The sequence below is a fragment of the Thermobia domestica genome, chromosome 4 (assembly GCF_964235325.1).
Source record: "Thermobia domestica chromosome 4, izTheDome1.hap1.1, whole genome shotgun sequence".
In the NCBI taxonomy this organism is placed as follows: Eukaryota; Metazoa; Arthropoda; class Insecta; order Zygentoma; family Lepismatidae; genus Thermobia; species Thermobia domestica.
In genome coordinates, this window is record NC_137457.1 from 312,151,873 (window position 1) to 312,164,612 (window position 12,740).

At 39.2% G+C, this 12,740-nt stretch overlaps 1 protein-coding gene across 1 annotated transcript in view; it reads right to left on the reverse strand.

The window, feature by feature from the left end:
* The window catches only part of LOC145684319 (ATP-binding cassette sub-family C member 5-like), a 181,973-nt gene that overhangs the window by 149,382 nt on the left and 19,851 nt on the right, over positions 1–12,740 (reverse strand). Inside the window, exons 3-6 of the mRNA XM_081756510.1 lie at positions 12,559–12,711; positions 9,206–9,364; positions 6,756–6,903; positions 1,342–1,484 (exon numbers count right to left, since the gene is read on the reverse strand). Coding sequence (XP_081612636.1) covers positions 1,342–1,484; positions 6,756–6,903; positions 9,206–9,364; positions 12,559–12,711 — 603 coding nt within the window. The remainder of the gene's footprint in view (positions 1–1,341; positions 1,485–6,755; positions 6,904–9,205; positions 9,365–12,558; positions 12,712–12,740) is intronic.

Genomic DNA, 12,740 nt, shown 5'->3' on the forward strand with positions numbered 1-12,740 from the left:
GTGATTGGAAAAATTTCACCTTTTTATGGAGGGAAGATCGGAAACTAAGATTACAAGGCCGATATTTCTAGAGTTTCGTCTGTTATAGAGGAATGAGGAGTGTGCGATAATTTTAATACATGGAGTTAGCAACTATGCAGTTTTATCTACAAGCCACGTAAGGCGCTAGTTGTATGTAAATAAAAATGGCGACTCGTTTTGATAACTGGTCTCGTGAAGAATTCCGCTCAGTTATTCGATTTCTGTGGGCGGATCATGTAACTTCGGTTGAAATTCACCGGCATCTGGTAGAGGTTTACGCAGAGACTGCAGTATCTCGTCAGCATGTCGCAGAATAGTGTAGAAAATTTTCGACTGGCAGAGAAAAACGTCACCGACGAGGAGCACAATGGCCGACCCAGCACGACATCAACAGATTTGGACACAGCTTGCGTGAAGTAGCTGATTCCGGACCTCGCTCCTGCACATTGTGCACGATATTCTGCAGTACCGGAATGTTTGTTTCCGATGGGTTCCCAGAAGACCAGCACGCTGTTGAAGCAGTTTTCCTGGAACATCATCGATTACCCTCTCTACAGCCCGTACCTCGCTCCAAGTGACTTTCACCTGCTCCCGCACTTGAAGGAGCACTTAGGAGGTCGTCTCTTCGTCTCAGGTGAGGAGGTGAAAAACATTTCGTGACAATGTGGTTCAATATGCAAGGACAACATTTTTACCAGGAGGGAATCTTCAAGTTCATCCCACGATATCATAAGTGCCTCAGCCGATATGGAGACTATGTCGAAAAATAACCTAATGTATGTTAATATCTGCTGACTGTATAGGTTGTATGAAATTAATACATACACGTTTCACTGTAGGCTTTGTAACCTTACTTTCTGATCATTCCTCGTATATTGAAAATTACATTTTTCCCACAACTTTTCTTTTCTTTTTTCATTTTCTGATATATCTACTAATAATGGAGTTGGCCTCTGGCTCCGGACTTTTGACACACCCAGCATATCCTATAGCATACTTAAGTAAATACACTTGAAAAATCTGTTTGTCGTTTAATGAAGTTTACCGTCCCTTTTTAGTATCGAAGCTATATGAAACGTGGATCTACAATCTAAGGATGGAATCCGAAACACTGTAATGCAGGGTCCACCTGGACTCGATCCCAGGACCACTTCACTTGAAAAAGTTGACATATATATGTCTTAATTAGTCTGACGTCTGAAGTGTATTTTAGCGCTTAAAGAATAGTCTCGTTTTTGAGAACAAAACAACTGACAATCAACAGATTAGTCTAAATGACTATTTTCGGAATGAGAATATTACTACAACGCTGATACATACCTGAAATTAAGAGCCCATGTACAAGAAAATAAGAAGACTCGAAAGAACTCTGAGACAGCTAAACACACAGCCCACGTGATTCCTTCCTCAAGACTAGCACTCTCATCTTGAGCAAACTCCAATAATTTCCTCATAAATATAATCTGGAAATAGAAATTGCGTAACATGAAACAAAAATTACAATTAATTCCTAAACAGTAAATAAATATTAAATAAAAATTTAGTTTAAGAACTTCTATAATATTATTAACGCTCAACAGAAATAAGAATGTCAACGAAAAGATGAGGCACATACCAATCCACAGACCTTATTAAGATGAAAAATAAATAATAATAATAATAATATGGGTGAGTGTAAATCTTTACGAGTAGTTCTCAAGAAACTCGAGAGAAAAATACTTTAAAGAAAAAAAATTAAAAACAAGGTGCCCACTCTTTCGGAATTTCAAAATTCCGACTTTTCCAGGTTTTACACATCAAAATTGTAAAACTTCCAGTCAAACTTTTAATGAAATTATATTAAAAATTTATCGGTTGCGAGCATTACACAATAAAATTTTGCAAAGTTGTAAAAAAAAAAAAAAAAAAAAAAAAAAAAAAAAAACATACCGATACTGAGACTTTATACACTACTATGTAATGAGCCTATACGACCCGGACGTATAGGATAAACACTGCTGAGGGGAAACAACGTCCTCGTACTAACTTTGCAGTATTCTGAGTAGTTTCGTTGAAGGGAGAATCTAATAGTGGCAGCGAAGGAGCAGTGTTCGAACTAAACTTCCGGACAAGGGGAACTGCTTGCAAATTGTCATTAAAAAAAAAAAAAAAAAAAAAAAGCCAAACATAGCAAGATACTACAATTGATAATCAACAGAAACGAAAGTAAAGCTGAAAAATTTAGAAAGTTGTTTGGCACCATTCCCACCCTGTTTAGAATTTCTTGGTAGACCAGTATTAAAAGGGGGTCTAAGGGGCGGACCCCTCAGAGACCAAACCTCTGTTATTTATTTATTTATTTTTAGAAATAGGCATTTTTTAAATTTAATTTAGATCTTCACAAAATTTTTACAATCTGAATAGAATTCCCTGACTTTTCCAAGGTAAATCGAATTCCCTGACTTTTCCCGGTTTCCAGGTCTAGTAGCTACCCTGAAAAAGTAATGCTGCACAATCACGAAACCTATTAGGATGAAACTTATACCAAAATATATCCTAACCAAGCTTTATATTATGGCACTAACACGGTGGTCACAGCATGGTTATTCAGGCATAACTAACTAACTCTATGGCCTATGGAAGTCGTGGGTTCCAAGCCACATTCACAAAAGCTCTTCATTGACTTCTGTCCTTAGGCAACTGAATCCAGTTTCTACTTTGTATTCCTATTTCTGCGAGATTCTTCTTAATATTGTCCTCCCATCTGCGCCGAGGTCTTCCTAATGGACGTTTTCCGATTGGACTTCCAGTTAAGATTTTGAAAGCATTCCTACTTTCTTCCATTGTAGCTATTTGGTCTAGGAATTAATTCGTGCGGGTGGACAAGAGATGGCGCAACGAACGGAGCGTCCCACAGTTCCGTGTATCCACACATGTGTTGCAAACCCCTGTCATCGCGTATCGTTCGTAGTATAGGGCAGTGGATTAAAGCGTCAACAACACCAGTTTGTAGTTAAGTGAACATGGCGCAATTTGTGCCTGATAAAGTGTTTTTGCGGGGTGTCCTGCTGCATTACTTTAACATGCAGAAAAGTGCGACTGAAAGTCATCGTATTTTGGTGGAAGTGTATGGTGACCATGCTCTAGCTGAGCGAACGTGTCAGAAGTGGTTTGCACGGTTTAGAAGTGGTGATTTCGGCTTGGCAGACCAAGAGCGAGCTGGACAGCCAAAAAAATTTCAAGACGAAGAATTGACAGCATTGCTCGAGCAGGATTCGTGTCAAACGCAGGAACAACTTGCAGCAGCATTAGGCGTTGATCAAACAACAGTCTCCAAACGCTTGAAAGCCGTGGGAATGATTCAAAAGATGTCACATTGGGTTCCACATGAATTGAAAGACAGAGACGTTGAAAGACGAAAAACCATTTGCGAATTGCTGCTTCAGCGACAGAGCAGAAAGGGCTTTCTGCATCGAATTATTACGGGTGATGAGAAGTGGATCCATTACGAGAACCCTAAACGAAAAAAGGCCTGGGTGAAACCAGGTGAACCAGGTCCATCACAACCAAAACGAGATATTCACTGTGCAAAGGTTATGCTGTGCATATGGTGGGATATGAAAGGTGTGGTGTACTATGAGCTGCTGCAACCGGGTGAAACTATGAATGGAGAACGTTATCGACGACAATTAATGCGTTTGAAGCAAGCTCTGGCCAGAACACGACCAGAATGGGAGAACAGACATGATAAACTTATTGTTCAACATGATAACGCTCGCCCACATGTCGCAAAACCGGTCAAAACCTATTTAGAAAATGTCGGATGGGAAGTTTTACCCCACCCGCCGTATTCACCAGACGTTGCTCCTTCGGACTACTACTTGTTCGATTGCATGAACAACGATTTGATTGGACAGCGGTTTACTTCTTCAGAAGATATCGAAACATGGGTCTCTGACTGGATCGCTTCCAAGGATGAGGACTTCTTTCGCCACGGAATCCGTACATTGCCTGACAGATGGGCGAAAGTGGTGGCTAGCGATGGACAATATTTTTCTTAAGGTATTTATGTATTTTGTGTTTGTACTACAGCTTCAATGTTTGCGTACCAACCGCACGAATTAATTCCTAGACCAAATACATGATCTACCCACTTGAGCCTCCTAGACTTAATGACCCTAACAATGTTTGGTACACGGTATAACTTATATAGTTCCTCGTTATGAACTCCCGTTTCTCTTGGGTCCAAATATTCGTCTTGTTCTCAAATACTGGTTAATGAGGTATAGCCCAAAATTTTCACTACCTCTTAAACAGTACCTTTTATTTAAATATTATAATATCAAAAGGTGATATATATATATATATATATATATATATATATATATATATATATACTATGTGATCAAAAGTATCCGGACACCCCCAAAAACATACGTTTTTTTAATTTATATTAGGTGCATTGTGCTGCCGCCTACTGCCAGATACTCATTATCAGCAACCTCAGTAGTCATTAGACATCGTGAGAAAGCAGAATGGGGCGCTCCGCGGAACTCACGGACTTTGAAGTGGTCAGGTGATTGATTGGGTGTCACTTGTGTCAGAAGTCTGTACGCGAGATTTCCACACTCGTAAACATCCCTAGGTTCACTGCGTCGGATGTGATAGTGAAGTGGAAACGTGAAAGGACACGTACAGCACAAAAGCGTACAGGCCAACCTCGTCTGTTCACAGACAGAGACAGCCGACAGTTGAAGAGGGTCGTAAAGTGTAATAGGCAGACATCTATCCAGACCATCACACAGGAATTCCAAACTGCATCAGGATCCACTCCAAGTACTATGACAGTTAGACGTGAGGTGAGAAAACTGTGATTTCATGGTCGAGCGGCTGCTCATAAGCCACACATCACACAGGTAAATGCCAAACGACGCCTCGCTTGGTGTAAGGAGCGTAAACATTGGACGATTGAACAGTGGAAAAACGTTGTGTGGAGTGACGAATCACGGTACACAATGTGGCGATCCGATGGCAGGGTGTGGGTATGGCGAATGCCCGGTGAGCGTCAACTGTCAGCGTTTGTAGTGCCAACAGTAAAATTCGGAGGTGGTGCTGTTATGGTGTGGTCGTGTTTTTCTTGGAGGGGGCTTGCACCCCTTGTTTTGCGTGGGACTCTCACAGCGCAGGCCTACATTGATGTTTTAAGCACCTTCTTGCTTCCCACTGTTAAAGAGCAATCCGGGGATGGCGATTGCATCTTTCAACATGATCGAGCACCTGTTCATACTGCACGGCCTGTGACGGAGTGGTTACACGACCATAACATCCCTGTAATGGACTGGCCTGCTCAGAGTCCTGACTTGAATCCTATAGAACACCTTTGGGATGTTTTGGAACGCCGACTTGATAGTATATTTTGCTAGAATAATTTGTTTATTTATGTTAAAAAAAAAACACACAAAAGAAAAAAAAGAATACATTGTTGAGCTACGATTGTATCTAGCTCTCAACTTTCGTGCAAGCGGTCCCAGGTTCGATTCCCGGTGCGAACACTCGGTCGGAAAGTTGTAAAAGCTTTTTTAGGCCAATCACCCTTAGTGAGGTTTCTCCTGTGTTTTCTTGTTCATACCAGGCAAATACCGAGATGGTACCCAACATAAAGGTTCCAGGCCGTTTCTTTCCTTCAACATTCCCTTCTTCCTTCCTCACTTCCCTGGCTAGTGTGATTCCTCATACGTGACTGGCTAATGTAACTATAGATGCCCAAAGCTCAGAAATATAATTCCTAAAAAAACATATCTATTGTTGCTTGTATTCCCCTAGCAGTCACGCAACTACCAATAACTGTAATACACATATTCCTAACAGTCACATACATACTATTAACAGTGACAGACGTACTCCTAACAGTGACAAACATGCTCCTAACAGTGACAGGCATACTCCTAACAGTGACAGACATACTCCTAACAGTGACAGACATACTCCTAACTGTGACAGACGTATTCCTAACAGTGACAGGCACGCTCCTAACAGTGACAGACATACTCCTAACAGTGACAGACGGGCAGACATGCTCCTAACAGTGACAAACATCTAACAGTGACAGATATACTCCTAACTGTGACAGATGTATTCCTAAGTGACAGATACTCCTAACTGTGACAGACATACTCCTAACAGTGACAGACATGCTCCTAACAGGACAGACATGCTCCTAACAGTGACAGGCATGCTCCTAACAGTAACAGTCATACTTCTAACAGTGACAGACATGCTCTTAACTCTGACACACATACTTCTAATAGTGACACTCATACTTCTAACAGACACGCATATACAACTTGTAACTGTTAACTTTGAAGGCTAAATGAACCCAGAAACAAACTTCTAAATACATAATTCTTGTAATATTCTCCATTATACCAGTTTCGCCTATTATATATTATTATTAAATACTAAAAAATACTAAACTAACGGATGAGCAAGGCAATTATTATTATTATTATTATTATTATTATTATTATTATTAGTAGTAGTAGTAGTAGTAGTAGTAGTAGTAGTAGTAGTAGTAGCAGTAATAGTAGTAGTAGTAGTAGAAGAAGAAGAAGAAGAAGAAGAAGAACTAAATATGAAATATGTGAGTCGAATAATTTAGCATGATATTTATTAACTAATTGATTGACTTCAGATCGTTAAACAATTTAAAAAAAAAAAAAAAAAAAAAAAAACTAAAATAAAAATTAAATACTCACTGTGTTAAGAAATCCTAAAATTAAACTGAGGAAATATATAAGACATCCAACTAAAATGCGTGTGCGAATAAACCTCCATACTATAGATCTTACTGATGCTGATTTGGGTCCTTTCCTCACGAGTTCCTCTTGCCACATAAGCTCGAACCTGTAAGTAAAAGATTAACTTTTAAAACCAAGATTTTTTTTCAGGCTATACGAACTAAATAAATGTCTTCTTTAGAAAACTCTATTAGAATGTAAAAAGAAACAAGGACATCAAAAGGCAACATCGGATTGGTTTTCTTGAGAAAGAAACGTCCACTGAATTGACTCGTACGAATTCACAATACATTTACTAGTCAATGCGGTGGACGATTCTTTATCATGGAAACCAATCCGATGTTGCCTTTTGGTGTCTTTGTCTACTTCTACATTCCACAGAACTTGTAGAAGCCTTCTTCGTGTTGTTTTGTATGACATTTCGAGAATGACAAGGAAAAACAGTCATTAGCCTAAATATTACTCGCAAAAATATTACCCTACTTATATACAAATATGCCTTTCAAACCAGATCGGCAAAAACGGGCAACAATAGGTTTTTTTCTCGAACAGATAACATCCTCTACTATCACATCCAGGACAAAGTAGAACTGGACTCGACTGGACTCAAAATAAAACTCTACATGAAATTCAATATCAAGTATACCAATTTTGGTTTTTGATTTAATTTTATTTATCCACATATTGACTCGTAAATAAAAGTATATTAGAGTTCTATATGTGTGTCGTAAACGATGAATGTGTAACAATGTTCTGCACAATCATTGTTGACGCCTAACAACAAAACATTATTTTGTTTTCACATCATGAACTTTAGGTCTGCTACCGGTATAGATACATAGCCTTCTTCAATCGACTTTAATCTTTCATATTAGTACTAACTGTAAGCCCAACCCTTAGGAGCAGAACGGAAATCTATAATTTCTAAAAACCTTACATCATTAAATGTGTAAGGTCTTTCATATGTTTGTGATAATTTCGAATTTTGAGGTTTTGGTCAGGTTTGAAGGTTGTCTGGACCACTGTGCAGTAGTTAGTTAGATTAGTGTAATTGCATAAGGCTGAACTTACAACTTGATAAATGATATCACATACTTAGACAACAATACAAATTGTATTTTCTTCATCTGTAAATCTGAATTGAAACAGATGATTATTGCAGAATAATGATATTGTTGACTTTTCAAATTTGTAACTAGGAGTTTGTTCCGTGTTCCAACAACGATGCTGATGGTCAAGCTAATGAAACGATCGTTGAAACTCATGTAAGTACGTTTGTAATAAATATTCTGTACCAATATTTTGTACAGCTATCTGAATAACGTGTATCATGAATTATACTGATTTTAGTGAAAATATTTAGAATACGTTGGTGGGGTCGTCTCAAATTCGTATTACTTCCTGCACGCAAATGTCACAAGCCAACTTTCAGCTGGTGATTGTAGTTGAATGTAGTAATTATTAAATGTTGAATGTGAATTTGGTGTTGTTATTAAATTCGTGGTTGTTAGTATTAATTAAACTTCGTAGCTTTTACCCGCCACCCAATGCAAAACTACCTTTACTCATGCAATTCAATTACAATTTATTTTTAATGAAATAAACGTCATAAATTACATTAAGTTGCGAACATTTGCCTATAATACTGTATTATGAACTGTATTGTCAATAGCGATAACAATGGTCTCACGAAGAAATTAAAGGTCGACTAAAATCAGGGAATTCGTGTTATTATTTAGTTCAAAATCTTTTGTCGTCGTGAATCTTACCGAGGAATTCGAAGCTTAAAACATATAAAACAATAATCATGCCTGTTGTTCTGTATGGTTGCGAAACATGGTCGCTTACTCTGAGGGAAGAACATACACTGAAAATATTTGACAATAAGATCCTGAGACGAATATTCGGAACAAAGAGAAACGGGAATGGGGAATGGCGGAAACTTCATAACGAGGAACTACAAAATTTAGACCATTTACCAAACATTGTTAGGGTCATCAAATCCAGGAGGCTTAGGTGAGCAGCTCATGTAGCCAGAATGAAAGAAAATAGGAACGCTTTCAAATTTCTAACCGGAATTCCAATCGGGAAACGACTATTAAGAAGACCTAGGCGCAGATGGGAGGACAATATTAAGATGGATCTCGCACAAACAGAAATACAAAGTAGAAATTGGATTCAGTTGGCCAAGAATAGAAGTCAATGGAGAGCTTTGGTGAATGCGGCATTGAGCCTCCAGGTTCCATAGGCCATAGAGTTAGTTAGTTAGTTTGATAACAATGATCTTTTCGATTTATAAAAGAACAATCTTGAACAGATTAAACACAAAAGTTATTTCAAGTAGAAAAGTAGGAAAATCTATTCAATATTTAAAATAAAATAATAATAAAAGAAATATCTCTGATTACCTTTGAGCATTTAGTTCACAGGAGTCCAACGGCGACCCGGACGGAAGATCATCTGCTGTGAGCCCCTTTTTATAGGCCTTGTACATGTACTCAGATAACCACGAGAATGTGACGAAGGAGAAGAACCCCACTTTATCCACAGGCATCTCATCTTTCGGACTGAAAAATGAACAAAAGCATTCACATGTCTCACTAACTTAATGAAATAATAGGATGCACACTAAACAATAATAAAGTCCAACATTCACCTGAAGCATCCAATTAAAAACTAGTCGCGAACTCTTTCAGCGATAAAGTTTCGACATCGTTATTTAAAAATCAATGTTGCTCCAAGAACTATATTGTAAAAATTTTGGAAATGCAGTAATAGGTAGAGCTAGGTTAAGTAAATCCGAGTCCGGAATCGACTCCCACTACCGGTTCATTATAAAAAGGTTCTCTATAATAACAGTATTTACAGAAATACTTCAATACAATTCTCTCTACTATGAGGTAGAAATTAGGTAGATAACTGTGCGACCTAGGACAGGATCTCTAAAGAGCTCCAGGCAAGTCAGGTAGAATGGCGTAGGAAACTCCAAAGCTCCAAAGCAAGCACTGGGTGGGTTAAGAGTTACAGAGCCCCGGAGCAGGCTAAGCAACTAAGGTTGGGATCCCGACAGAGCTCCGGGCAAGTTAAGGCGGGTGGAAGGAAAGCCTAGAGTATCGCAGCAAACTACAGGATTTTAGATTAGGTTTATCCCAGAGCTCCAGGCAAGATAGAGGAGGGGTAGCCAATCGCAAAATGGTGGCTGTCCGTTGAATATTCTTCGTTACATAGGCGCTCCAGGCGGTGGTGGCGTCGCTGCTCCCATGTAGTCATGCGACTTGTAGGTGGTGCTGGTGATAAGTCACCTGCTTCTTGTAGTAATCCCGCGTAAGGTGTAGTAGTCCAACGTAAATACATCTGGTTGATGTTTACAAACAGGAGCAGGTGTCATTCTTTACAGACACTAGCACGTGGTACATTACAATATTTTCGCCAACTCTTCCTTCTTGTAAAAGCTGATGGCTGTCATTTTTGAAAGATTTTTTTTTTCACAGGTTTCCTTACTTAATAGCCTGAGATGTCTTCCCACTACTATTTCCTAGTAAATGAACATAGAGAGATTACGTTGCTTGGAATTGGTTTCTTAGTGGACAGGTGAATAATCTGTTGATTACGAAACTAAATCATTCCAGGCCACTTTTGTCCTGAATATCGTATACGAAACTGATTACCACCGCTTGTGAAAAATGACAACTGAAACCTTAAAGTTATTTTGAAACAAAAAAAAATATCAACACGTCGATAGATATCATCTGCTGATAATTATTTCCTCAACGACTTCAACCCTAAGGAACTGCAACGAGTCTAAAATTTCAAAGAAAATATAACCTATGTTTTGTACAGCTTTTGAAAATATTATTGACAGTTATTATGGAAGATACAAACAGACACACATTGTAAGTCCTGGGCTGTATTGGACAGACAAATCATATTTCTTTTGAGACAAAACCGGGACATTGGAAAATAAAACGAAATTTCTTCTTTTACGTCCTACGAGGGGTGATCAGAAAGTAAGGTTACAAAACCTGCGCTGAAACATGTATATATTATTTCATATAACCAATACAGCCAACATATAGGACATACATTACATTATTTTTCGACATAGTCTGCATATCGGTTAAGGCACTTGTCGCATCATGAGATGAGTTTGAAGATTCCTTCCTGGTGAAAATTCTGTACTTGCATATTCAGCCACGTTGTCACGAAAGATTTCACCTCCTCGTCTGAAGTGAAGCGACGGCCTCCTATGTGCTTCTTCAAGTGCGGGTACAGGTGAAAGTCGTTGGAGCGAGGTCCAGGTTGTAGGAAGAGTTGTCAATGATGTCCCAGAGAAACTGCTGTGTTCAAATCTGTTGATGTCATGCTAGATCGACTACTGCGCTCCTCGTCGATGACATTTTCTCTCCCAGCCGCTAACTTTCGACACCATTCTGCAACATGCTGACGAGACATTACAATCTCTCCGTAAACCTCTATACTAGCTGCAAGTGAATTTTTCTGCCGCAGTTACATGTTTCGCTCATAGAAATCGAATAACTGAGTGGACATCTTCGTGAGACCAGTTTTCTAAATGAGTTGCCATTTATGTTTACCTACAGCTAGCGCCGTACGCGGTGGGTGGCTGAGACTGCACAGTTGCCAACTCCACGTATCAAAATTACAGCACACTGCTCACTCCTCTATACCAGACGAAACTCCGGAATCAGCCTTGTAACCTTAGTTTTTGATCCTCCCTCGTATTATTTGTTCTTTAGGGTAAAAGAGAGAGATGATGAATTAAATAATTAATAATTAACGAGATTATGAAGAGTTAATGAAATGGGATACGAGAAGAAACACGAACCCCGAGAAAACTTACGAGTATGATGTTATTCACCATAAGTTCGAATGACCTGGGATGGAACCAAGAACCCATAGCACCATAAGTGGGCGCTCTACCGTTATACCACTGTGTCATCTGGACACTGGGAAGCAACACACTCAGTGAAACATACGCCTCGTATGAGATACACTTCAGATGTCGATGAGTACTGTCGAACAACAAGATTTCATGGAAATATAAATTACTTATATATGTGTTATTGATAAACGAACATAGGTTATGACTGGATAATAATTTGCCGCTGACAAATATTATAAGGGGGTCACCGTAGTTTAGTGGTTAGAGCGTTGGGTTCATGTCCGCGCGGTCCCGAGTTCGATTTGCGGCCAGTGCTTCCCAAATTTTCGGCGTCCACCCAGTGTCATGAGGCAAACTGGGCAGTCACGTGAATGAAAGACGTGACAGTCACTAGGTCTAGAAAGCTCCCAATACGCCGGTTAGTGGCAGGGAGACGCAGCGCGCGCTAACCACGCGCTCGTAGTTCAGTCAGTTGCTGACAGATAGCGTTGGAGCGGCTCAAGCCCTTAAATGAGCTGTAACGCCATTTTTTTTTTGCCAATATTATAAAGAAACAAAATTAACCTTTTTTATTAAAACGACAAGACAGTGAGAAAATAAGCTGAAAAACGGTAGTTTTGGTCAGCCTAATAGTGGAAGGAGAGTAGAATGGGAAATACATATTGTTCCTACCGAGGATCGACACCCAGGCCGTCCAGTTAGTAGGTAAATACTTTATCAAATACCCCACCGCGAACTTTTCACGGCCAAGTTGTAAAAGTTACGTAACTGTGATGAGTTGGGCAAATCCATATTGGGCAGCTGTACAATATATTACACGAAACACGAAAGCAACACACTTTTACCCATAACCTTACTCACCTCTTATCTCTCCTGATTGGAATTAAATTTTTCAGTGCAGTTTTGTACTTGGATACTCCTTGACCAGGTATGTATCGAGGAACAGGTTTTCCATAAGCTCTATATCGAGATGTAACTGGCTTTATAGTTGCACCGTCATCTAAATCTCTGAAGCTGTACATGAAAGAGAAAAAAAAGAAAGA